This window comes from Dermacentor variabilis, chromosome 5 (assembly GCF_050947875.1).
Source record: "Dermacentor variabilis isolate Ectoservices chromosome 5, ASM5094787v1, whole genome shotgun sequence".
Taxonomy (NCBI): domain Eukaryota; kingdom Metazoa; phylum Arthropoda; class Arachnida; order Ixodida; family Ixodidae; genus Dermacentor; species Dermacentor variabilis.
Window position 1 is genome coordinate 164,832,025 of NC_134572.1, and position 26,931 is coordinate 164,858,955.

The 26,931-nt window shown below is 46.0% G+C and overlaps 1 protein-coding gene across 2 annotated transcripts in view; it reads right to left on the minus strand.

The window, feature by feature from the left end:
* The window catches only part of LOC142583305 (nephrin-like), a 386,962-nt gene that overhangs the window by 140,288 nt on the left and 219,743 nt on the right, over positions 1-26,931 (minus strand). For both annotated transcript variants that reach the window (XM_075693724.1, XM_075693723.1), the window contains exon 3: positions 2,038-2,302. In XM_075693724.1, coding sequence (XP_075549839.1) covers positions 2,038-2,302 — 265 coding nt within the window. The remainder of the gene's footprint in view (positions 1-2,037; positions 2,303-26,931) is intronic.

Consider the following 26,931-nt stretch of genomic DNA (forward strand, 5'->3'; position numbering starts at 1 on the left):
GCTGTCTTTGTCATGGCATCGCCATCATGGCATCGTCGTCAGGGAGTTGCTATCATACATTTGTTGTCTTGCCATCTTCGTCACTCCAGCTTCATCATCCGATTGTGGTCGTGCCGTCGGCGTCACGCCATCGCCGTCATACAGGCTTCCTGATACAGTCGTCGCCACGTCAATGTCGTCAAACGCTCGTCCTCATCCCATTGCCCACATACCACTTTTATGCGATTCTCCTTGAGTCGTCGACAAGAATAATCATACAGTTGGCGTGAAGGCGCCGCGATCATTTATACGTCGTAATTTTAACTTCGTCATCCAACTCTCATCATGCCGTCGTTGTCTCGCTATCGTCATTACACAATCGCCTTTATAGCATTATCGTCTTACCGTCGTCGTCATCCCTGCAGTAACGTCATCCGCTGTCGTTATGCAGTGGTGACCATACCACCTGCGTCGATTGGGCGGCGTCATCCTTCGTTGTTATTTTATCGCAATCGTGCTATCGTCACTCAATAGGGAATATGTGCCGTTGCCGTAGCATCGTTGGTGTTGCGTCATCGTCAGACGTTCGCTGTTATGCATCCCTCAATATGTCATCGTCGTCATGCCATCTCAGTTGTAAATCGTAGGCATTCCAGCTACGTCTTCCTGTAGTCATTATATACTTGTTAATATTTTTATCGTTTTGTCATCGCCGTGCTGCTGTCGTCGTCATATCATCGCAATTATTTCTGAATCACGATCTCATTCTCAGCACGCCGTCGTCCTTATAGAGCCTTTATCGTTCCATCAACTTCACTCCTTTTTGTTATTTTACCGTCGTCACGTATCGGCATCATGCAGTCGTGGTGTCGCCGTGCTCATGGACGGCGTTTCCAAGTGAGTGCCTTTGTAAAGTGGGACGACACAGGAGCATGCCGCACGCAGATATCCAAAGCAATGGAAGTCTCGGTTTAGAATTACCTGTACATGTCTCAAATAAACGCGACTTAAGAAATACGGTATGTCACAAGGACGCTATATTGCTTGAATTCTAATAGCATTACCTTCCAGAGTCATCGTGAAATGAGTACTGCCGTAATCCCATTATTTATTTATATGCTCTCATTCCAACCATGGCATTAGAAACAGGAGTGAAAGTTCAATAGGTGTTCAAAACCGTAGCATTCAAGGATGCGTCATCAGAGTTCTGGTGATGAAGTGGAGCGAGGAGGTGATTCCATTCAGATGACGTTTTTCGCACGAACGAGTAGTACATGCTGGTGTGACAATGTTTGAACTTTTGCCGACGGTTGGCGCAGGATAAAACGTAGCAGGGCGGAGAGAATAACAAGTGTGCAAAATCAGTGCTCATTGGTGTATGGTAAGCTACCATTTAATACTCGCCATTCCATCTTATGTGGGTTGTTACTAATACCTATAAAGTTGTGAATTTGTATCTCACAATCCGAATCTCCTCTGGTAACTTGGAAATGCAGACGTGCACTTTCCCAGCAATAAGAAACTGACCACCGAACACAAACTACTTCACTTTATTGTTATAGCAGTTATATGCACACTTCAGGCGAACTTCCGCAGTCAGCTTCGCCGTGATAGACCGTACAAAGTTCCGTACAAATGTGTGCCATTATCGCTTCAGCATAAGCCACCGGAATGCTAGATTTTAATACGCCTGTATCCTAAACGGGGTACAAATAATGACATCGGAATCTTTCAGGCGTGCTGATAAGAAGGGCTGCATTTCAAGCGTTCAAGCGGTGACAGGAATTCTGGCGATGGCAAATGATAACACCAGAGCAAAGTGATCAAGGTTTTCCCTAAAAGTCAGCAACAATGTAATTATCCTAGCTTTCTTTTTTCTTAGTGAGATTGATGCAATATTGGACTATTTGTGCACCGAGTTTCTGTGCATGGAAATCAAATTGCTTGATCGGACTTTGTGGCGCCCTTTTCCTTTCTCGAACACATCGTTCACAGTTATTCGCAAGGAGGAAAAGCAGTACGTTTCAAATAGGCGGAGTATTTTTTTTCTCCACTTACCTCCCGGTGCCGTGCAGAGCAGCGACAGCGATTGGCCGTCGATGGCGGTGACGCTTCCGTTGAGCGGCCGTCCCCGGCTGTCGCGGATGATGACGACGCGGGGCGGCACGGTGACCGTGAGGCGCACCAGCCGGTTGAGCGTCTGCGCCTGGCGGAAGTCGACACGGCACACGTACACCCCTTGCTGGTCGGCCCGCACCGAGGGAAACACTAGGCCCACGGGACGGAGGGTGAAGCGGGCCTCCCACGCGTCGTCCTTCCACACCTGCGAGCACGAGCGGTGTGCCGTGTTTTGCGTCCGTTCGTTCATTCATCTCTCATCGGTCTATCTATCGAACTGCATTTCATTACTAGACGGACGGACTGACTGAGTGATTGTTCGAGTGAGCCATCGATCGCGTGATTGACTGATACATAATTTATTTGATTACTTGATTCAGTTTTCGTGCGTTCATTTATTGAGCAATCAATTGAGTAACTGACTGATTGGGCCACACTTATAGATAACGAATTACACGTATATAATTAGACCTTGTCCTTTACATTTTTTGGGTAATCTTCTAATTTAACGATTACTTTCTCTATTTCGTAACGTTCACTGTTATTCCATAACTTTCTTTTCTGTAACCAACTACATGTAACTTTGAGGAAACGTGCTATAGAAGGCGACGCCGATTTGAGTACATAAATTTGCAGGAACTACAGTGTCCAAAAGGATGAAAAGAAAATTTTCATGGGCTACCTGTCTCCGACAATCAGCGTCCTGCACCTGTGCCTGAATATGGCAAACTTAGATTTACACTCTTCAATTAGAAGTCACACCACTGAGCTTTTCTCTTTTAATAAATTTGTCTGTCTGTCTGCCTCTCTATCTCTCTCTCCTGGAAGTGCTTTTAAAGAGCTTTCAGGAGCGGTAAAAGCTGCTACTCAATTCGTCTTCTTTAAGTGCCGTATTCACTTTTTCAAAATAGACAGAAGTTCGTGGCTGTTCGACAGTTTTTTTTTTTTTTTCAGAATAATCTGTGCCACATGGCACAAATCTGCTATCATTTGGTCCATCATATGGCGGCCAACAAGTTCACACGGCTCTTCGATAGGGCGAAGGCCACTTCGAATGCTGATGCCAGGGAAGCACCTACGGGCAAGTTTTCAGTTTTCCCTCGCCCTATCGGGAGAGCCTTCCCCAGTCTTGTGAGCGAGGCGATCGTTTGTTGCAACAAAGCCCACCTCTTCAGCCTGCACATTGGGCGAGATTTCAGTGTCCTTCCAGATGCCACAAGCCAACGAGGGAAGCTTAACGAATAATAACTTGAAAACCTAATCTTAGCGAAGATGAACAACGTGTGAAGAGCCACAGAGGAAGCATTGAGAGAACTAGGCCAGCTACTTCTTTTTACTGTATTCATTGCAATGATATGAAAATCGCGATGAATGTAATGTCAAAGTAACCGATTGCTTTTTAGTAATTGTCCCATTACATTTACGGGGGAGTAACTGGTAAACTTATTGAATCACATTTTTTTAAAGAAGCAGATTTAATTATAAACGGTTACATTTTTTTTCTAACGTGTACAAGCCTGGATCAAGACGCTCTTGGCCACGCTAAGGCTACGAAAAAAATTCGTGAAACAGGGTCTCAGTACGGGCTAGTTGGTATTCCACGGCGAACGTGGCTTACAGTGCATACACAGACGAGGAAACAGAAAGAACGACGAAGACAAGCACTTGTCTTCGTCGTTCTTTCCTTACCCCTGTCTAAGCGAGTGCTATAAGTCACGTTTCCATTAGTGTTGGTTCCGCACATCATACTCCCTTATTGATTGACATAAGATGACAAGTGTAAAATTGATCATCATCATCAGCAGCAGCAGCAGCAGCCTGGCTACGTCTCCACTGCAGGGCAAAGCCGTCTGCCATACTTCTCCAACTACCCCGGTCATGTGCTAATTGTGGCCATGCTGTCCCTGCAAACTTCTTAATCTCATCCGTCTACCTAACTTTCTACCGCACCCAGCTACGCTTCCATTCTTTTGGAATGCAGTCCGTAACCCTTAATGACCGCCGGTCATCTTCCCTCCTCATTACATGTCCTGCCCATGCCCATTTTTTTTTCTTGATTTCAACAAAGATGTCATTAACTCGCGTTTGTTCCCTCACCCAAACTGCTCTTTCCTTATCCCTTAACGTTACACCCATCATTCCTCTTTCCATAGCTCGTTGCGTCGTCCTCAGTTTGATGCGATGTGATAACTTTATTTGGGAACTGGCGATTGGAAGGCCCGGGCCTGGGGCCGCCTAGATGGCCACTGGGAGCTGCTGCTTCCGTGCGGCTTCCTTGGCTCGCTGGACGGCCCAAAGTTGGTCTTGGAGTTCTGAGCTGAGCAGCACGGCCGACCACCGTGCCCGTAGATATTCTGGGGAGGCTGCCATTTTATTTTGGTATATTTCACATCCCCACAACATGTGTTGAAGGGTGGCTCTAACAGAATTGCATAGCTTGCACATATCGCTCTCGTATATATCGGGGTAGAAAGTTTTTAGTTGCACGGGACTCGTATAAGTTTCTGTTTGTAGTCGCCTCCAAGTAACGGACTCAGCTCTGTTCAGTTTAGTGTGAGGCGTTGGTAATACTCGCGTCCGATTTTGATATAATTTGGTAATATCGCTAAATCTTGTTAATATATCTTTTTCTCTCCAGATTTCCTCCTCCGCGTTCTCCTGACCGATGGAAGTCACTCTTTGCTCAGCTCGGCGAGTAAGACCTCGAGCTTCGCGGTGTGCTACCTCGTTGAGGTTGACTGCGGGAATGTCTGGAGCCGTATGCGCTGGGAACCAGAGTAATTGCCTGCCGTTCTTCTCTGCATTGGAGAACTTTGCTTCATTGACTCTGATGATGTGCCATGTCTCAGGAAATATCCTACCTTTTCCATAATTTCTAATGGCCGCTTGAGAATCGCTAATGATGTACTGAGCATTCGTGGAGACCAATGCTAGTGCAATGGCTACCTCCTCTGCGGTCTCGGAATGTTTGGTATTAACTGATACGCTTGTAAGGGGTTTGTGGGTGTGATCTACGATTACTGTTACATAGCTATTTCTGTCTGGGTATTCAGCCGCGTCTACGAAGGTTGCTCTGTCGTCTGACCCAAAGCTTCGGATAATTTTCTCTGCTCTAGTCTTGCGTCTGCCGTCGTTGTAACCTGGATGCATGTTCTTGGGTATATTTGGTACTAGGAGTTCGTCACGAATTTCTCTCGTTAGCGTCCTCTTTTCCCCGCATAGATTGTGGTAATTCATTCCTAGTTTGCTTAGTATATGCCGTCCCGTTTTGGTTTTGGTTAGTCGCTCTGCTTGAGATGTTTGTTGTGCTTCTATGAGTTCGTCCAGTGTGTTGTGGAGTCCTAACTTTAGCAAGAGATCCGTGCTCGTACTGATGGGAATTCCTAGTGCTAGTTTGTATGCTTTTTTTATCATGTTGTTAATTTTATGCTTTTCAGCTGCAAACCAATTGTGGAAGGCTGCTATGTATGTGATCTGACTGATTACGAATGATTGTATTAGCCATATGATACTTTCTTCATTCATACCTTGGTGCTTGTTAGTAATTCGTTTGATTAATCTCATGGTGTTTGTTACCTTTGTGTGTAACTTCTTTACGGTTTCCCTATTTGTGCCTTTGTTCTCGATTACCAGACCCAGCACTTTGAGCTGGTTGACTATTGGGATATTCCGCCCGTTCTTTGTGTGTAGCTTGATTTCCTCATGAGCCTTGTTTCTGTCGTATCCTTTGGGAGGCCTGCCTCTAAGTGTGGGGCCGTACAATAGAAGTTCAGATTTCTTTGCAGAGAATGTGAGGCCTGTTCCTATGAGGTGTTCCTCTACTGTGTTAATTGCAGTCTGGAGTCGTTGTTCTATTGATCCGTCGCTGCCATCACAGATCCAGATAGTAATATCGTCCGCGTCGAATGTGTGATTCAGGGACTCTATGTGATTTAATTTTTCGGGGAGTCCCATCAAGACGAGATTAAACAGCATCGGCGAGATGACAGCGCCTTGTGGCATGCCGCCCCCCCCCCCACCCCTATGTCGATCTCGGGCGACAGAGCCCTCCGACGGAGATGACTGCTTTCCTATCTGATAAGAAGTTCTTGATGTAGTTATACGTCCGCTGCCCTAGTCCAATTCGTTCGGTGTTTTCCAATATGGTTGCGTGCTTGGCAATATCGAAAGCTTTTTTAAGATCAAGGCCCAAGATGGCCCTTGTCGAGCGCGTTTTATAATCGATTATCTGATGCTTAAGTTGGAGCATCGCATCTTGTGTCGAAAGATTTTTGCGAAATCCTATCATTGTATCTGGGTATATGTTATTATCCTCTAAGAAGTTGTCTACTCTGTTTAAAATTGCATGTTCCATTAATTTTCCGACGCAGGATGTTAGGGAGATTGGTCTGAGGTCGTCGATCTCAAGCTTCTTGCCAGGTTTTGGAATAAGCGTTATCGTCGCTTTCTTCCACTGAGCTGGCACTTCTCCCTTTACCCAACACTCGTTTATGTATTCTGTTAGTTTGGCTATCGATTCATCATCGAGGTTCCTGAGAGTCTTGTTGGTTATACCGTCCGGGCCTAGGGCGGATTTGGTGTTTAATTTTTGTAAGGCCGCGATTGGCGTGGCCAACGCCATAGTAGACGCCGCGGTTGTCTCCGCTCTCTGGAGCCACCCACGGCGAGGAGCACATCGAGGAGGACATCGACGCACCGTAGCAGCCGCCGGAGAAGAACGCCCCTCCCTCTCGCCTCACTTCACTGTCTCGCGCGCCAAAGGAAAGGGCACGCATCCGGGGCCACGTACCTCGCTCGCGCACGCGAGATTTAACCGCGTCCGCCTGCTCATCATTGCACGCTTTCACTGATACGGAACCTCACAGCAATGGCGACGGCAACGGCAACGGCGACGGTGACGGCAGAAATGCGCTTGGAGTGTCCATATAATTGCTATCACAATAAAAAAGAAATAGTGCTGGAGGGAGAGAGGCAGAAAGAGAGAAAGGCCGACGAGCACAAACAAACCGCGTACGCTATGGAACGGTAGGAAGCGGCGTTCTAAAAGTTTATCGTGAAAATTGAGGTCAATCCATGTTACTGTTTCTAGAAAAAAGGCAAGCCAGCTTCTATCGATGGCCATGGCACAGAGCCATTTCACGGAGATAAGCTGCTTCGCTCACTATTGGGAATGGCTTGCTCACTGCGTATAAGGCGACCCGAAAGTACTGAAAGTTTCTGCTGTCTTTAATTAGAGTGCGATGTCGTGTCGTTAGGTGCCCTGTCACTGAGCAAGTTGTAGCATGCACAAGATTCTGATTAAAGCGAATCTTACTCGCACACTGAGTGGTAGACGGTAAAGAAACCCAAAAAAGAAGGCACAAGAAGTCATTAGGGAGTTATAAAGGCGCAAGAGGATTAGTATTAAGCAAAACCCAAACTCTTCCTCGGTTATCTTCTATTGTTCTTCCGTTTTTTTTTTTGTACATACGGCCTCCGATAGCCTGCCCTGGCATAGGGTTCCCTACGCCAGTGGACTTAGGGTATGGCTGCAGTGGCAAGGCAGTATCAAGAAGATAATGGAAGATAATGGACGGTCATCTCCGCATGTACATCGACAGCAGACCGATGCACTAGCGAGCGTAGGAATGAGGGGCAGAACTGTAACTTTTCCAAAATATGCTCTCCTGTTTGTAAACGACTTCGCGGTTTCATAAGTAATGTGCTTCGAAACTAATTTATCCTGGTCATTCTTCTGTCGTAAGGATTAAGCTCAAACAGTGTCACACTTTTCATCTCATCTTCGAACCCTTCCCATCTCGTCGCGCATCCCCAAATGTAATAGTTATTTAACCTCTCGCACTCAATTTGTCTGTTAATGACTGTCCTCGGTTTCATTCGTCGTAATTTCTTCTCTGATCCGAGCTATTCAAAATTAGCTCTACAAAGCTTTCGTGAGGTCCAAACTCGAATACGGCTCATGTACTTGAGAAACCTATTCTAATCTCGTATTCTTCCCTTGGATCAATTCCACATCAATGTGCCACTTTTATTGCATGCAACTTGGCCCGCAACGCAAGCATGTCATCAATGAACCACTCTCGATCTATCTTACTTAGCAATTAGACGGAAATGTGCTCGACTGTGCCTGTTTCACAAAATCTGTTATCATATTTTTGAGGTAAAACGCCAACTCGTCGCTGCCTCTTCATACATTTCCTCCCACATTCATCACAATGTGAAAGTTTACGTGCGTACCTGCCGCACACACCAGTGGGCAAATTCCTTTGTACAGAAGACTGCCTCTGAATCGGCGCACTTACCCGCCTGCATCGCCAGCATTCCCGACGATAAAGTGCTAACCACTCCTCTCTGTAACGCCAAAGTGGCCCTGAGAGTATTTACATCAATAAATACAATAAATGAATGTGTGGATAAACGCCCGCGTTTTGTGACACGACTATTTTTACGCAACAGCGTTAAGGACACCGTGTCGCAGAAACTCCGACGTGGGCGACGTCGGCGAAAAAGAGATTTTCGAACCACCCATTCCCAGGCCTTCCATGTGATGCAAGTAAGTTACTGAACTAATTGGATTCCTCACGCTAAAATAAGCAGAAAAATCGTAAAGAATGACTTACACACAACCTGCAGACAAGATAGTGTCCGATTTTAATTTTAATGTACGAGAGAACATGATTTTGTTACGCAAAAAGTCAAACGAACCCCTTTGAAGCGTTTGTACCATTCATAGGCCGGCCACGACGTGTGCCATTTTGGCGCGCCGGCGAGCGAATATCTCGGAGACCGCGCAGCGGCGCGCCCGCTTCCTTGAAACACTTCCAGATGGAGCTCGCCTCCGCCGCCTCGCGGCCCACCCAAGAGGCCTCATTTCTACCAGAAAGGCAGCCTTCGTGCATAGCGTTCGCCGCGAGCGTTTCCTGGTAAACATTACGGTTACATACGCTGAAGTTGCCGGGAAGCAGTCAGAGATCTTTGAATGCTGTTGTGTTTCAATCTTAAAGGCGAAGCTTAAGCGACCTCCAATTTTTTTCACGTCACGGTCAGCAGCTGGATCGTGAGCCGACTAAAACCTTGCTCATTGCAAGCAAGGAGGACAATCGAGTCTCAAGCGTCCATCACTCTCTGTCACAAGTAATTTCACTATCTAGCAAGCACAAGCAGAGTACCCCGAGTTCAATATTGTTCTGTTGCCCGCTCGCGACCGTTATGCCTTCATACATTGCCAACAGCCCTATTTCGTTTACACACATGCTAACTTCTAATACAAATAAGTGGAGAGTTAGCGCATGTGTATTTATTACGTTCTTCTGTCGCTGCACCAGTATAGCTGCTGTGCAATGAACGTGCAACAAACCATCCTGGTTTCTGTTCTGATCATCCCATTTACTATACTCCTGCGTTCTTCAATAAAAGCAGCGACGATATTGCCCATCATGAATAGCCTGAATTATTTGTCGTTTTTTACGTAGAAACCGTTACCCTATTGCCGGTATGGATTTTTCGTGGGCTCGCTCTGGGCTCACCCAAAACCAGCACCGCCACCTAGCGGCTGCGGCCATCATGCAGAACTCAAACAGCAGTTTGAAAAGGGCTTTGTCTTGAGTTTTCGCGCAACAGAAAGGTCATTTCTCGTATATTCGAATAACAGTCCAAAGGTGTCATGTCTGCAGCTTGTGTGTGAGTCTCAGCTTAAGAATTTTGCGACGCAGTCTACTTCGAAACGTTCAATTCGTTCAGTGAGGCAATTGCGCTTGCCGGAGAGCCTAGAAGAATGAGGACGTATGCGGCACTTCTGCAAACGTGCGTTCACACGTGTCGTACCTCGCTTGTTGGGGTGTTGTTTTTCTTATGATACAACGTCATCATTGTACATAACCAATGTGTACACTGCATATATTGAAACTCATTTTGTACATGTGGCATTTAGTTTATGTGTAACTGTGCCTTTCCGTGGGTATATGTGTTTATATGTTGGTGCGTGAGGACTCGGACATTACTTACGTTGAAAACATGTTGTGTTTCGTTTCTCACATGTTATCGTCCCGGTGGAATTGTGCAGTGATTATGACTCAGTGTTCGCGTTGTCGAAATAAACTTTTTCTAAACACACACGCCGGCAACAGCTTCGCATTACATCCACGTTCAAAGGGTGGAACGAAGGGAGATTACTTATTACTATATATCTCCTCTCCCATACCGACAGAACATCGGTTATATTCTGCGATTTCTCACGTGTACTACTCAATTGAACGTTGTTTAATTTTTCACTGTACACGTACGGCCTAACAGTTCATCAGCTGCTGTGCTTTATGAGCCCTGACGCTGTTGATCGCTGCTGCAATCAGGGGATGCTTATTTTAATTACTTCCCAAACTTCTGAGTAACGCAGTAAATTACACTGGCTTTACTGTGCTTGTTGCTGCAGCCTTTGCCTTCTCGGTAAATAGGTGATACCAGTTTTGCATGAGTGAGCGTTGGCTCTGCTAGTTTCTCCACTATAAACTAAGTTAGTGTTCGAGAACTTGCTCGCGGTTTATTAACGATGTATGTTTGCCCAGCAGCCAACCATGCACAAGGCAAAAGAGGCCGTGCTGTTGATGGCTACATTTCTCTATCTGGCACAGGCACGCGCGTCATTTGTTGGGGCACTCCGTCATGGTCAGGCTAGCCTGCGCCATAACTATGCGTAATCAACATCTGCACGGAGCATCTAACCAGCACACGTTCACGGTAAGAGTCAGTGATGGCCGTTTGCAACAATTACGAAGAGACGGTGAAGGCCGAAGCAGGGACCTGACACATTTTAACGATAAATCATTATATGGCCCGTTAAGAGAAAATATGTCGTGACTGAATCATGGCACCGAAAATGGCCGACGGCGCAAAGAGGCGGACACGCTAAAAAATAGTCCTACTGACGTCAAATTTCTCAGGGAGGTACTGAAAACAAAAAAAAAACGGCTTTTCAAAAAACGTTTGGTCAACTCTAGCCTGTGTAGGAATTGAACCCGGGCGTCTGAAGTGCGCGACGTGCACCCTTCCCCAACGCCACGGCGGCTATACGGCTCTGATAGCCTAAAGAGAGAGAGAATGGAGGAAGGAAATACAGGGATGTTAATCAGACTTTATGTGCTGCCCTACACGCGAGGAGGAGTGTAGGGGATAGAAAGAACGAGAGAGAGACGACACAAGTCTTAATCGCACTTTCACATGCCATGAACACGGTGCAGCATATCGAAAATCGGGCACTCTTGTCTGTCGCCTTCAGGTACTGCATAAGAGCTCGAATTGCTTCCTGGGTTGATGAGCTGCGAGGCGAAGCTCCCGAGACCTTTGATACTGTGAATAGCCTATCGCCCAGCATATTCAAGGTCCATTGGGCAGCCTAGCGCTGCTTATTGAACCAAAAACAGTGGCGCAGAAGATGAGCAATAGTCTCTTCACACTTGCACTTAGCGCACGTGGTTGAGTGTGGCAGTCAAATGCGGTAGTTGTAGCAGTTATTGAAGGTTCCTCCTGCCCACAGTCTACACAGCAGTGTTGGGTCACGCCGTGGAAAGTTTGGTGGTATTTGCAGGTACTGTCGAGGCTGTATAATCGACGGTTGGTGTTCCGCGCAGTATGCGAGTAACTCAGCGAGATGGTGCGCACGAGACTGCGAAACACTCTTTTAGGGCCTGCTCCCGACAAAGGTATAAGTAGTGTCGACGCTCCGGTCTGAGCATGGCAGGCAGCGTTAACAGCGAGGTGATTACCAACTACACCACAATATTCCGGCTGCCACTGAAAGACTGTATCATCTCCTAGCTCAAACTAGAAACAAAAAAATCATGAGCTGTTCCACTCTGTGAAGGTGGTTGACAAGCGAAGCTGTTTAGCACACGACACGCAGCTGACACAACTTTGAACAAAGGTACGAACTCATTTATTCTCTTGATCGCTGGTCATTATTTCACTCGCAACTGCAATCACATTCATTGATAATGTCAAATCGATGCCGGTACGCCGCTGGGGTGGTCGAGTAGGCCGGATCAGTGTAGCATCGCAACGGATATGTCTGCAACACAGAACGCGTAAACCGCTACCTTTTCGGTACCAACACATCCACATTGAAATTTCCGACAACGACAACAGGGCTAGTGTCATCACAACTAATTCACGCGAAGTCAGTAGCTTCTGCCCTACGGGGCTATGCACCATAGCATTTTTTGCTTGGTTACGGGAGCATGAATGCCTACGGGGTTATGAGCCATTGACGATGATATTTTCTGTGCACTGAGAACAAAAATGCACGGAACCCTAGCCATATGCATCTTCGCTCTAAAACAACGGAAAGGCTCAAAACACTACACTACTGTTCTACATGTATTTGCTACCAATTAATAGAATGTCATGACGAGTATAGAAACTACAGAAGTTCTGAGAATTATCTACTAATACGTAAGCATTGTTTGACTCGGCTATGGCTTAAAAGGAAGCTTTAGCTCGGGCCCAACTCCAACGCGGCCAATTCAAATACATGTAAAACGCAAAAACGTTTTTCTGAGACAACCCCTGAACCGATCTTATTGAAATTTGTTGTATTTGAGAGTGAAAGTTAAATTCTAATGACGGTTAGAAGTGCAATTTCGATTTCAAATCTTAATTTTGTTACAAACATTTTCATATATTCGAAAGTTTGAAAGATTAGAAGCACGAAGTTTACAAATTCATAGCTCTGCATTAAGAACAGATATCGCGGTTCTGTTAACGGGATCCATTCGATCATTGAAAGCAGACAAATTCGATGTGTCATTTTATATCTTACGTGAATTTGTTACGTTGTTTACAAGGGTTCGGCAAAAGATGTATTTCCATATTGCTTATTTTTTAGAATAATGTGTAACATACCAATGTTGTCCGCTTTCGATGTATTATTAGATGCCATTCCCAGAATTGTATTATCAGTTTTCGTTGCTGTGTTACAGAGTTGTACACTTGATAGTTTCGTTTAGCAATTTTTTTTTATTTTTGTCAATTTTTAGTACAACATTACTGACCTAAATCAAAAATTCAAACCCACCAGTCACTACGTTTAAAGTTTTTTTTTTTTTTTTAAATGCCACAAACCTCGTCAAATTTGGTGCAGTGGTTGCCGAGAAAACGAATCCTCCTTTTAGATGTATTTAGATAGGAGCACCCGAGCTAAAGCTTCCTCTTAAATGTTGCTTAGTTTTCCTTACTTGCTGTTCCTAGCTTATGGTCGTCTACAAATAATGAAGAGAAAACCACTCCAACGTCGTGCCTATTCGCCACCTCTGCCCCCAACAAGCCTGACTGTCTTTGCCCTCGCGTAGTCACAGCAAGCGAAACAAGGCGATATTGTCGAAAGAAGCACCGTTGGCACTACCTAAACTGTACCATTGACTTTGACCTGCGGCAAAACCTATATCGGTCAAGCAGGAAGGTTTGTGAACGACATATTTAGCGAGCACGCCTTGAATAATAAAAATACGGAAAGAACGCATTTGGCGGATTACGTGAACTCTTGCGGAAGATGTGTGGCATTATTTCGTGACGGAAATGTTATAGGTAAAAGTCACAGTGAGCAGCTCCGCTTAATAATGGAAGCATATAACATAAAAAAGATGGAGGAAGGTTGCATCAGTAAGCCTTCGTTGAGTCTGTACACAAGAGGGTTTGCATACCTAGACGCGCATGTGAATTAGTCAGGTATTTCTTATTGGTATATTCACATCTTGTATTGTTTCCATAAACGCATCTGCGCATGTGCCTGTCCCATATGTTTAATGTCGACGACGTCGAACAAACAATTGAAAGTAGCGCCTGCCCTGTGTATTTCCGTCCTTTTGTGCCATGTCTCTTGCTGGTGCTTTAAAAATATTTGTCAAATGTGCACCAACTAGGCCCACAGAAAGTTCTTCTTTTATAAAGAAATCTGGATGGCACAAAGAACATATCCTGCATAGTAGACTGAATACCAAAACAGTTTATATACCAAACTAGTGACCGCAGAAAGCATCCTGGCTCACTTCGAATTCGCCGCAGAGACGAGCATCCTATGAAATATTTCACACCGCATGAACCGCCTCTCCTCCTTCGTTATTTGCTAATTTCTCCCACCATCGTATGGTGAGCGCCCCCTCATTTTTTTTTGTTTATTGTGCTCCTGCCATCCGTCCCGCACTCAGGCGAATAAAATTAATCATCCATTCATTTTGTTCATTTATTATGCACGATTTCCAATCACTATGCTATGCTTTATTGGGCACGTGCAGTACGCGGTGATCACGTGCCGGGAATTAGTACATTTCTTGCCCACTAAATAGACGAATGAACTAGCACAGCGCGGGAGTTTTTAGAGCATTGCGCAGCTGAGAAAAGCCTCGCGCAATCAACGACTCGAGTTCTGCCGTCGATCCCAGCGCTGCGACTTCTTGAGACGCATTGCGGTCATGCGATCGATGTTTCGCTCGTATATTTCTAAACGCGCCCAACGGCGAGAGGTGACAGCAAATATTGACGGTATATAGGCTCGACACGCAGACGAGCTCCACGCCTCTGCATACGCAAGCAGGCCCCTGCTCTTCTGTTGTCCGAAGTCGCGGTCTACACTGGCTGCGAAATGCTCTCCCCTGCATCACTGCCCTCGAGATTGGATTTTTCGCACAACCTTGCGACACTCGATTTGACAAGGCGGCGATGGGAATCCCAGAACGCGTCTGCCAGCTTTCGCCACGTTCAGACGGGTATTTTGTCTACCACGAACAACGCTTGTTCCTGTGGTGACGTCCATCAGTTGTTGCTCAATGTACGCTTAGTACACGTCGTCCGGGCTGCAGTTTCTTTCTTACAAATAAGGCACTACAAAGTCTGATTGTGAGCGTATGGAAAAAGCTGAGTTCGAGCAGCTTCTCTGTCTGCCCTAACCCTTATATTAGAGTAATTGCACCATAACAGGCAAGCGCGACTCGCAAACAGAATACGAGAATATATATAATGCCGTGAAGGTTTCTAATTTATGAGAAAAAAAAAGGACGCTGCGCACGCATGTCGGAAAGGGACTAAAAAGCGGGTGAGTTGGACCACCCGCATCTTACCGAAAGCAACGCGAAAGAGAACCCTATTTATACGGGCGCGAGAAAAGAAGGAAGACCACACAAAGGAAACAGGCGTTGACTCGAGCTTGCTTTACGATGAGTGACAGACAGACGAGGAAACCCATGAGAGTGGAAGTGTTTTAGGGCGCGGATCTCTAACCGTGGACTCATCGCGTGTCACGGCACCTTCAAAACCTACTGTCACTAATGCAAGAACGAAATGACGGCGACACCGTTTCGTTGCACCAAATTTATGAAACGATTTTTCCGGTTTGCATTTCCTCATACGACGCGTACTTCGCCTTTCTTTTGAGCAAAACTGGCGCAGAATACTCGCGAACGCTGTGTTAATCTGACCTCACCGTGGAAAATTTGAGCAGAAGTAAGACTGCGCTTTAGCTGGTAGATTCGTGTATATCCGGCACTTTCGGCAATACTCTTGCTTGGGTAATGCTTGGGTAATGCTTCATTTAGCCAGTAAAATGACGTCCGTCATGTAATACCAATACAGCGTATCTCAAAGCTAAAATAAATCACAACTCACTAACTTGGCGAGCGCCAGGTAACCGAGCTGTAGCCATACGGGCGCTTTCAATGGCGATCCAAGTAGAAGATGATTTAAATTCTCGAGCACCACTGGCTTTTATCTGCGAGCTCACAAAAGTGAGCTAATTAGGCATCATGCAAAAGATGAAGTGAGGCGTGCAGACAGGACACAGCAGTAGAGAAGTCCACAACACGAACGCCGCGATCCACCGAAAACCGGTGGATCGCCTTCTAATCTTTCGCTGCGTTGCCGAGATTGTAACTGCACGCCAGAGTTAGATGAATGCGCGATATTGTACAGATATAAGAATGAAGATACGCGTCTTATGGTAGAGGAATGGCATATCTATAATGGTGGAAGTGCGTGCGTGAGTCAGCCTTCGATTACTTTACATAAGGAAGAGATTAGGTGCCTTAACAGTTATCTCTCACGTAGACCGGCACGTGTACCCGACAGACACGTGGTGTTACCATTCCTGAGCATGCGCAGATGAGTTTTGTGTCTTCTTTCTTTTTTCGCCTCAGTGCTCTCTTGAGTTGACACGGCGTTCGTGTTGTGCACTTCTCTACTCTTGTGTCCTGTCTTCACGCCTCACTTCTTTGTTGCATAATGAATCCTTACCAACTAGCTCAGCTTTCTGTCGTTCAGAGCTAATTAGGCACGACTACTTCAAATGAAATTCAGTTTTAATGGTCATTACACCGAACGTGCGATCATGTTATTTCACCAGTCATCGGACCTTCTTTAGCCGGCCCTCATGCCACGAATTATGACCGACTGTCTGTACATGCGTGAAGCTCAATTTTATGCCAGGGTGCTTGAGACTCCTCTGAAAGCAAATCAAGATGGTAGAATGACTCGTTGTGCATTTTATGAGTCGTCAAATTAGAGGGTAAATAAATATTTGACTATTGTAAAATCCGTCATGCTACGTTTCTTCACAAAATGATTGAATCACCCGCTCGAATTACATGCAAAAGTTATTTATTGGCGGCAGGTGTTTCAAGAAAAGAAAAAAAAATACTTCGGGGTCGCTACCGACATGCCCTACGTCAAACGTCACGTAAAACACGGTAGCGCCTTCCCCAATGCGGGGCTCTGTAACGATACATATCAGTGAGAAGTAAAATGGAAGTAAGGCTTGCAGAATGTTCAAGTTATCCTGCGCTTAATTATTGTGGTCTATTCATTCCTACCACTGCACAAAAATGGCAAAACTACGTCGCGTCCACCAATATGGACGCCGTGACTAAACGGTTTGGTCAAATGGAGCTGAAATATTCCACATGAAAACAGGATTTCTTGGTGCCTCAGCCGACAGAAGGGGGCGCATAGGGATGGAATATTTGGGACCGCGGATGCCGTAGCTGTCTCGTTCAAGGCGGAAGCGTGGGCCCTTCGATGGCAGTGAAACAGCTGCCAGCACTCCGCGCTATGAAATTGCCTTCCCTCCTAACTCTGCTCCTGTGCACAACCGCAGTTCTATCATTCCAGCAAGAAACGGCGCTTTCAGCAACGATAGATGAACTACGACGACGGTGTTCTCGACTCGAAGCACAACGTTTCGTTGCTTTGTTTGTTCCTAGCCAGCGTAATTTTCGTCACCTGAAGTGTCGCCCATGCCACTCGTAGCCCATCCTGCGTCTGTTGCCACATCAAACAACAGCAGCAGGCGGATCTAACCGCGGAGGCAAGCCGGCCATTCTGCGCTCAAGAAGTACCTATATACATATATAGAAATTGTGACCCACGACAATACGTCTGTTAAATGCTGCTGGACGTAAGCTAAGTTCACACCAATCGAGAGCAATCTTCAGCTAGGGGTCAACTCTGGTTTTGTTATTAAAATACATGAATAACGCAGAAATGCTTTAAGAAGAGAGCCGCTCGATTGATTTGAAGGAATTTGTTTTACTTGAGAGAAAAAGCTAGATTAAAAAGCTAAACAAAGCAGAATTTTGATTTGGCACTTGAAGGTCATCCCGAAAATTGGCGAATATAGGTAAGAAGAAGAATTCGACCACAAAGTTTGCACATGCGTAACTCTGCCCCGAAGAAACAGATGTCGCACGTATACAAACTGCATCTGTCAGATTGTATAAAGCCGGCAAATTTGACCACAAAAACTTACCGTTTGCGTGACATTGTTACAATGCTTACAACGACATAGCGAACGCCCTGTTCAGAAATTAGAGATATATTTTAGAGTTTTGTTTAATACCTTAATTTCTTGCGCTTTAGACGTCTCAAAGGTGGAGCTTACAGAAAAGTTTTCTTTTTATGACTTACTTAGCGTTGGAAACATTGTGCTCGATTTTTCTGTCTTCCTTTTTTCCCTCAATTTGCAATTGTATACGTTTCTTTTTAGGATTGACAGCCTCAATAGAAATTCGCCTTCTGCAGCTACTAGGTTTGAATTTTTGTTCTTTTAAATGCAAAATATTTAATCAAATTTGGCACTGTAATTGCGGAGAAAAACGATTTCTCCGTCCCCAAATATTTATATACAAGCTTCGTTCCAAGAACTTCAAGATAAGCAGGAAACACCTCCCTTCTTAATGTCCAGCGTTACCGCGTAAGATAGCAATGAGGTACGCACCAGCGCGAAGAGCGCCTCCACGTTGATTACAGTGCTTCAACCGTGGCCCAGCCGACGACCCGTTCAAACACAGGTCCTAGAACATACATTTACCTTACTTCGCTATTTTCTTTATTATTTTTCTTTTTGTTCACGTGACTCGTTTTGATGAAGGCAGGAAGAGCAGTAGCTCTGGCTCTCCCCGTGACCCCCCACTGCCAGCGAAGCGAGTCCAAATTAATTTAGACCGACTGTAGACTTTCCAAAGTGGTCTTATATATCGATAGGTAATGCTTCTTTCTATCATGTCTTCTAGTTCTTTATTATGTTTTTTTTTGTCTCCTGCAAACAAAGTTTTCACTCGGGCAGCGAGGATTTCTCTCCCATGATCTCTCGATCGACCGCTCGATGCTTCGGCCGCTGATCCACCTTAGTGCCCAATGGAAAACCGATGCGTCCGTGAGGCCTGTAACCGTGGTGGCAGACTTTATACCGATCTGCCTGGGGAACCGTGGAAAGGATTTTTTTTTCCTGTGTGTGATTATTTCTTTTCCTACAGCGCAAAAATTTCGGGCGAAGGAACGACGTGATTTTGATAGATTGCCTCCTTTCTTTCCATTAGCCGGACCTACGTTGAACGACCGGCGGCCAATCGCCCCGTTTCTTCTTTTTTCTTCTTCTTCATACCACTTCTGTGCAGTGAACAAAAACAAAATAAATGTTGAAGGCCTTCCGGCCAGCTCTCTCAACCCCCCATTCTCTCGGCGATCAGTTTGTTTTTCGGGAAGCGCCAAAGGCGGGCCGAGTTAACGAAGACAGAACCGGACATACCTATTCCATTGTAGTCAGCGCACGTGGGAAACTGTTTGGCGGGACATGCGCAGAACATGACATAGGCCCTAACGCTCCTCCCTCGGCGCAAATTTTCTTTTCTTTTTTTTTCTTTCTTTCTTTTTCGCCTTATGGCTGGCACACCTGACTGGAGTGCGTTGCACTGTTCAGATAGTACACAAAGAGGCGGTATGCGAGCAGGACACCAGTGAGCGATCTCAGTGGAATCCATTTGTCCATTTTTCTTTACCTGCCCCGTTATTGTGTCCTTCTTTAAGTTGATTTATTTTCTTGCTACACTTTGTTCTTATCTTCTACTCGAGGAGTTGCCCATACGGGGTGATTGCGCGTGGATGGAGATGGCCAGCTCCTCTAAGTGCTTTCCTTATGCAGTATTCTGACCTATGAACCTATTACAATAAACGATGAGCACAACGCAGAAGCTTTATTTTTATACTGATGTACCACTGTATCCCCTTTTCGATAGATGTATCCCGTTAGAACCTTAAGTGCCACGTTTACTCGTTACAACTTTCTCTTGTAGTACAGCTCCGTATTTATTAATTGCGCATTTTGAATACTTCTCCGCTCTACTTAGTTTACACTGCGAGAGCTGATTCACTGCCTTACTTCACGTTTGTGCAGTTTGACGGCATGTGGTCCTCTTAAAGCCTATCTCGGTGTGCTTTTAACCTCATATATTGTTATGAGCCAGTTATGAGCTTAAACGCACACTAAAGAGAAGTGTCGAATCAGTTTAACTTCATAAAGCATTCTTGAAAAACTCTACTTTCGTTCACTTTGTGGTAAAGCTTTCTTTATTAGATGAGCATTTGTTAGTCAAAGTTAACTTTCTTTACCCACAGCGCGGGAACGCCAACGTTGGCATCGCCGATTTCAAATTGTTTTTGTTTGTTTTTGGACTTGGGGAGTCAGTAAAAAAAATTTTTTTGAAGCTAGCTAAGCTAAGCATATTACTTTCTTTTTTCTTCTTCAAAATACGATTCTGTCAGTCTTTCTTAAATAAAATTAACGAGGGCCGAGCAGACGCGGTCAAAATCGATGACGTTGCACCGAGCCGGTGCGGGAACTTGGAAGCGGCGTCGCCGGGTCTTTCGTTTTTGCGGTATTGGCGGCTAACGAAACGCCGTCCCGGGGTCGTAGTATATTTTCCGGGTATTTTAGAAAGGAAACTTACTACAAAGACTCCACAGCTAGTTTACCGCTCCAGAAGAAAATCGGAAAAAGACCTATGAAGAAGAGCGTCAGGCAAGGAGACAATCTTTACATTGCTGTTCACTGCATGCTTAGAAAAAGGATTAGGACTTAAAATCAGCGGCGCATATCTCAACCACCTGTGGTTTTTGGATGACATTGTCCAGTTGAAAAGCGCTGCGAACGAAGTGCAACGAGTGCATGAATACGTTCACCGAGAAAGTGTAAGACTAGGGTTGAGTTCAATATTCAGAAGGCAATGGGATATGTTCAATAGCCTGCCAGGAAAACAATTCATAATCTCCAGTCAGTCTCTATAGTCTGCGCAGGAATACAATTACGCACGTCAATTAGTCACAGTGCATCCTGATCGTGAGATGAAAATTTAAAGAATCGGTGGGAGCGCATATACCGCCGATATTAACAAATCATGACCGGGAGCTTACCGATATCGTTGAAAGGAAAGTACCCAATCATTGCATTCTACCCGCACTGAAAAATGGGGCGTAAACTTTGATGTTTGGATCAGAGAGAAAACTGGTATAGACGATATTCGAATAGATATTAAGAGAAAAAAATGCCACTGGGCAGGTCACGTAATGCGAAGATGAGGTAACCGTTGGACCATTATGGTGACAGAATGGGGACCAAGAGAATGCAAGCGCAGTAGAGCACGGCAGAAGACTAGGTGGTGTGACGAAATCGGGAAATTTGCGGGTGCTAGTTGGAATCGGTTGGCACAGGACAGGGGTAATTGGAGATCGTAGGGAGGGACCTTCGTCTTGCATTGGACATAAAATATGCTAATGATGATGATGATGACGATGAACTTGGAGGTTCGCGAAGAAGCTTGAAGACAAATTAGGAAACACGCAACGAGCGATGGAACTAAAAACTGTAAACGCCGGCCCACATTACTCTTTCCGGCGAGACAGCGGTGGCCGGCCGTCCGGCGTTGTCCACCCGGAGACCTGCGACACAAAGTTGTTCACCGCTGATCAAGAAGGGCTTGATAGTGCCAGCCGGCGGCCAGCCGCCCGCCGGAAACGGCGAACGCAGGCGGGTAGTCAAGGACAGCCTTCTTGGGGAGTGTGGACCATTTCCGGGCGATTTTTCCGCCTGCTGCAGTCTAGGTTCTGACAAAAAAATCGCTAGCACTGTCACACTAACATGAATCCTAACAAAAACTGGTTCTCTATGTCGCCACTAAGTAATAAATGGCTTGCCCGTAAAAATAAATCTGTTCTTGTTTCCTTTACAGAGCGTTCCTACATTTACACCGACTCGAGGGACGCAATCAGAGCTTTCGAGTCGGGTAACCTCGCACGAGAAGCGGCCTCTATTTTAGGGAAAAGGGCTTGCCCCGGTTTTCATTATATCACGTGGTTCCCCGCACGCATGGGGACGAACGTTCTCAAGGGATTCCCAAACCTCAACGAGCTTGCCCACGACCGTGCGCGAGCACTCACGCGCCGCGACGGTCTGGAGGCTCCGGAGGGGCAGGAAGGGCCTCAGCAGAACGATCCACTCCTCACATTTAATGAAATCACTAAACATTATCAACTTGGTCGGAGAATTTATCCTCTGCCTCACCCGAAGCTCAGTAGAGGTCAGTCAGCTACACTTAGAATGCTGCAGACGGGATCTTTCCCGTCGCGGGGATTCCTCAGTAGGATGTACTCGGATGTGGACCCTAGTTGTCCCGACTGTACTGAAACCTTTTGCTCAATGGCTCACATGCTCTGGCGATGTCCCGCGTTGCCTAACGACTTCCTCTCCAGCGAATCCGAATGGGAGGAGGCCATCAGAAGCACGGTACTCCGAAAGCAAGCCCAGGCTATCCAGAGGGCCCAGGAAAGAGCGGAGCGTCACGGCGTTCTGTCCTTTACGTGGGCGCGGCCAGCGGCTACAATGGCCTCCCGTTAGGAGGTCCTGGTAGCTCCTCAGGATTAAATAAAGTTCGTTGTCTGTCTGTCTTTCTTGTTTCCTTTTTAATTATGGAGTTATACTTGCCAAAACAACGATGTGATCATGAGGCACGCCATAGTGGAGGACTTCGGAAATTTCGACCACCTGGGGTTCTTTAATGTACGCCTAAAGCTAAGTACACGGGTATTCTCGCATTTCGGCCCCATCGAAATGCGGCATCGGTGGCCGGGATTCGATCCCGCGACCTCGTGCTTTGCAGCCCAACACCACGGCCACTAAGCAACCACGGCGGGTCGTTTTAATTTTACTGCGCAGGAAACCCCTGCTTCTTCTAACAAAACTTAAATCGTGGCGGGCGCAATCTGCCGGCGACCTCCTCTTTTTCTTCGCATCTATGTGCAGCACGACGAAGGCACGACGAAGGCACGCCGCCGTGCCGCCACGCCTGCACTCAACGCCGAAAGTTCGTCAGAAAAGTTCGCTCCATGTAGCTCGGCCTTCAAACGTAACGGTAATAGAGCGGTGTGAATAAGACAGCAAACGGGGGATGGCGGATATTCTACCTGAAATTAAGAGAAAAAAAATGGAGCTGGGCAGGCCGTGTGATTTAAGGGCATGTAACCGCTGGGCGGTTAGAGTTTCAGAGCGGGTGCCAAGGGAAGGGAAGCGCAATGGGGGACGGCAGAAAATTAGGTGCGGTGATTGAATTAGGAAATTCGCAGGTACATGAACTTGTGACAAGCTAAGGCATCGTGAGGATCAGTGGGAGATCGCTGGGAGATGCGTTCGTCATTCAGTTGATGTAAAGATCAGCTGCTGTTGCTGATGACGATAAACTTACTAAGGTACCGGAAATTTTTCTTTCTTTATTGTCCCTTTAACTCATGATGTTAGAAAAATGGTTTTACGTATAAACCGACCAGCCGACGAAACCGACCCGACCCGGCTATACATTTTTTGACTCGAGCCGACCTATCTCGAACCAACCAAGCGAATGCCAAGAAGCACCATTTCTCAGATTTCGACCATCAAAGAAGTGAGCTGCTGGCGCGTTGGCTTTTTTCATTCGTACGACTCCTCGGGAATAAGGGTAGGGTGTGCGAAGATCGATAAAATTGGCACAGCCATCTCAAGATCAGAAAGACTGTGGAACATCAGACAGCATTTTTTTTTCCGGTAGCGGTCGACGCCGCCAGTCGACAACGGAGATAACAGACGTTGAGAATGAAGCGCGCAAAAATGCCGCTCACAAACACGTGGTGCTTGCTGCTTGCAGTGTACCTGCATTTTTCACCGGTAACAGCATGTATGTATGTATGTATGTATGTATGTATGTATGTATGTATGTATGTATGTATGTATGTATGTATGTATGTATGTATGTATGTATGTATGTATGTATGTATGTATGTATGTATGTATGTATGTATGTATGTATGTATGTATGTATGTATGTATGTATGTATGTATGTATGTATGTATGTACGCACGGACGCGTGTCTGTATGTATGTATGTTGTGCAGTACCGGCATGCTCTGAGAAATTCCAAAAAGCTTGCGCTCACCGTTTCTACTTTTTCTCAGATTTCGCAGCCACCTCGCATAATACACACCTATTTAACAGGGGGAGGCGGGCTAGTTGGTGGACGATATTGGAATGCATCATGTAACCACGCAAACGACAACGGACGAAGAATCCGCGCCAGTCCTGTGTGTTTCCTTCTTCGTCCGTTGTCGTTTGCGCGGTTACACGATGCATTCTAATAAAGAACGCACCGTTCGATGAAGCACGTCGTCGTTCCTTGTCTAAGCTCGTCCCGCAGAGAATAGAAAACGATCGCTGTACGAGCAGCCGACCACGAGGAAAGCGACACGTGGTCTAATTTTGAAAACTGTCACTATAGCGAAGAGTCTGCATAAAGCTGGTTAACGACAGTGCAGGTCATTTTACTTAACTGTATAGACAAAATAAAAGAAAAACAATTCAATTGTGTAGCGAAATTTCGGAGAAAACAGTGCAGCGGTAAGCGCGATATCTTTTTTCCAGGTTCTCAGAATAAAGGCGTAAACAACTGTAAGTAGGTGCACGTACGCGTATATTGTGGGCGTATTGTACGAGTCTAAGCGAAAAAAAAAGAGTGCTTAGAATATCTATGTTGAAGTTTTTCGCACTGACCTTGCACATTACACGAGAGTTATTGGGACAGCTACGAACGCGATTCAATGGTAACGAAACGCGGTCGAAACTACGCCGTTCACGACGTAACAAAAGGCTGCTGAAGCTCCAGTGGCGGCAGGATGAGGGGAGAAAAGAAATGAAAAAGAGAAAAAAAATGATTTTTTTTTTTATTCCTGGACGCAGTCCAAAAGATGCGTAAAGCGTCAGTTCGACCCACTTGAAGGACGCGTATTTCTGTGTCGTGCGTATGTCACCTTTGTTCTCGCTTAGCGCGGCTGATCGATTTTCGAACCTCTTATTCCCAATGCAGATGCATTACGTCGTGTCATGGTTTCCTCCCGGGTGCTATTCGTCCGTTCACACTTTCTTCTCTGCTTCATTCTTCTGTAACGGGTATTTGTTTCGTTGTTCCCGAAGAACCTATGTCGCGTAAATGGGCCATACTAACACGCCCCCGACATGCCTAAGATCTATTCTTTCTCGTGAAAGGGTATAAAAGTATACGATGGCCCTCGGTCCTCTCACCTGTTTCTTCTGCCGTTTTTGACGACCCAAACTACAGCCTGCTAAACCCTGAGTCATGCGGAGTCAAATATATAGAAGCATCCAACTCGACAACTTGTCATCAACAAGGTCTACCAGGAGACCAAGTTCCTGTAGCTTCAAATGAGTGTCCGTTAACAGCGAAAAACAACGGTCCCGCATTACTTTACAAATAGCTGCTTCTGAAAACTCGTTTAAGAAAAGATAAAAAAGAACAGCAGAATCGTCTCCTGCCTATAACGACGCCTGGAGTGCGAGACAACACCTCGGCTTGCTGCCTGCGCTCCTAAAGAAGTACCTATACACGTACCGAGCGGGATAGTTGGGCTGTATTGATTCTCTTACTACGCGCTGTTTTACCATGCTGCCGCACTGCTTGGTCTAGCTGCGACGTGCGCCGTACAAGCTCCTTGTGGGAAAACTTACAAAAAAGCCTTCGTGGTCAACAACGTAAAAAAAAAAATTGTTACTATGGTGGCGTTCCAGCCCAAATAATCGTGGCACTAAGATAACAGGTTAGAAACTACTTATTGGTAGTTGGTAGGAGTCCAGACAGTACACAGTAGTTAGGGACTGTATTTCTTTGATGCTTTGTGGCTCACGCTTTTTTTTGTGTGTGGAGTTCAATTTCTCAAAAGCAACCCGCTTGTCTTTTGTGCATAAGCACAGGCACAAACCGTGTGTATGCGTATATATGCACATCACAATCCATATCGCTTACGCGTCTGTTGGTCTGCTTGCAAGAGCGACAATTCCGAAATTTCAGGCCTCAGAATATATAGCAGAGATGTATCAAGCCACGAAATGGTTTGCGTTGCCCTCAATAGCAGGAAAAGTTATGCACCGATCAATTCACTTTTATTCGCCGCACGAATGGTGGCATTCAGAAATGGGCCTCAGAATATCTAGCGCCAAAAATAACCGGCAACTAAACACTAAACCAAGAATCGGTTAGTGTTCGCTTGAACAGAAGGAAATGTTATTCTTCAATGCTTTTGATTTTGCTCACCAGATAAATGGCGCGATACAGGAAGGGGCCCCAAAAATCTATTATCATGCTCTTTGACTAAGAAGGAGCCCAGCGAATCGGCCTTGTATGCAGCATTTTAGACGGATTTTCCAAGTGTTCCTAGTATGAAAAAAAAATGGTTTGGATGTTACGCTTCACTCGCAGTCGTAGTACGATTTCATCAATACTGAAACATTCAGCACGTGGACGCCATCGGCTCAAACGTGAACAATCACTTAGGAACGCCACCTCGTAATCTACGTCGCTAAAGGGGCGCGCAACCTCGTACGGGCCAAAGTAATGAGCGAACGCAGGGAACGGGGAATGGTCCACAACCACATGTACGAGTCGTAGGGACCACGTGCCCTGTCCAGGACTTTCCTTTGGCCAAGGTTGTAACAGCCAGTGTCGGTAGTCTGCTAGCAGTGAATGCTGTTACGGGCAAGCTAGCCGCCTTCCTGGGCTTTGTGTATCAAGTTATCAGCACTGCCGCTTCGCGCATTACCGTCGTCTATGGGAGCATGACGTCTAAAGGTGTGATAACCCGAAGTCCATAAACTAGCTGAATGGGGTAGGCGGGGTATATATATATAGGTCGCACACGTGCACTGCATATTTCTTTTTCGGGTTCTGTATGAGCCGCTTTCATAAGTTGTACAGCTCACATGCCAAGTATTCGGGCCCACCCTTTCCGTGATCACAAAAGCTCACTCATGCTTTTCACGTAGTTTCTGACTGCGCATCTGCACTGGCAGCTCTGCCCACACTTCGTCTCCGACTTTGTACGCTGGCGCTCGACGAGGACGCAGATCGCAATAGCGCTTCTGCACCTATCGTGCGCGGGCAGTACTTTTGCGTGCCTCGGCTCGTATATTGCTCAATTATATCGCTCTTGTTATGC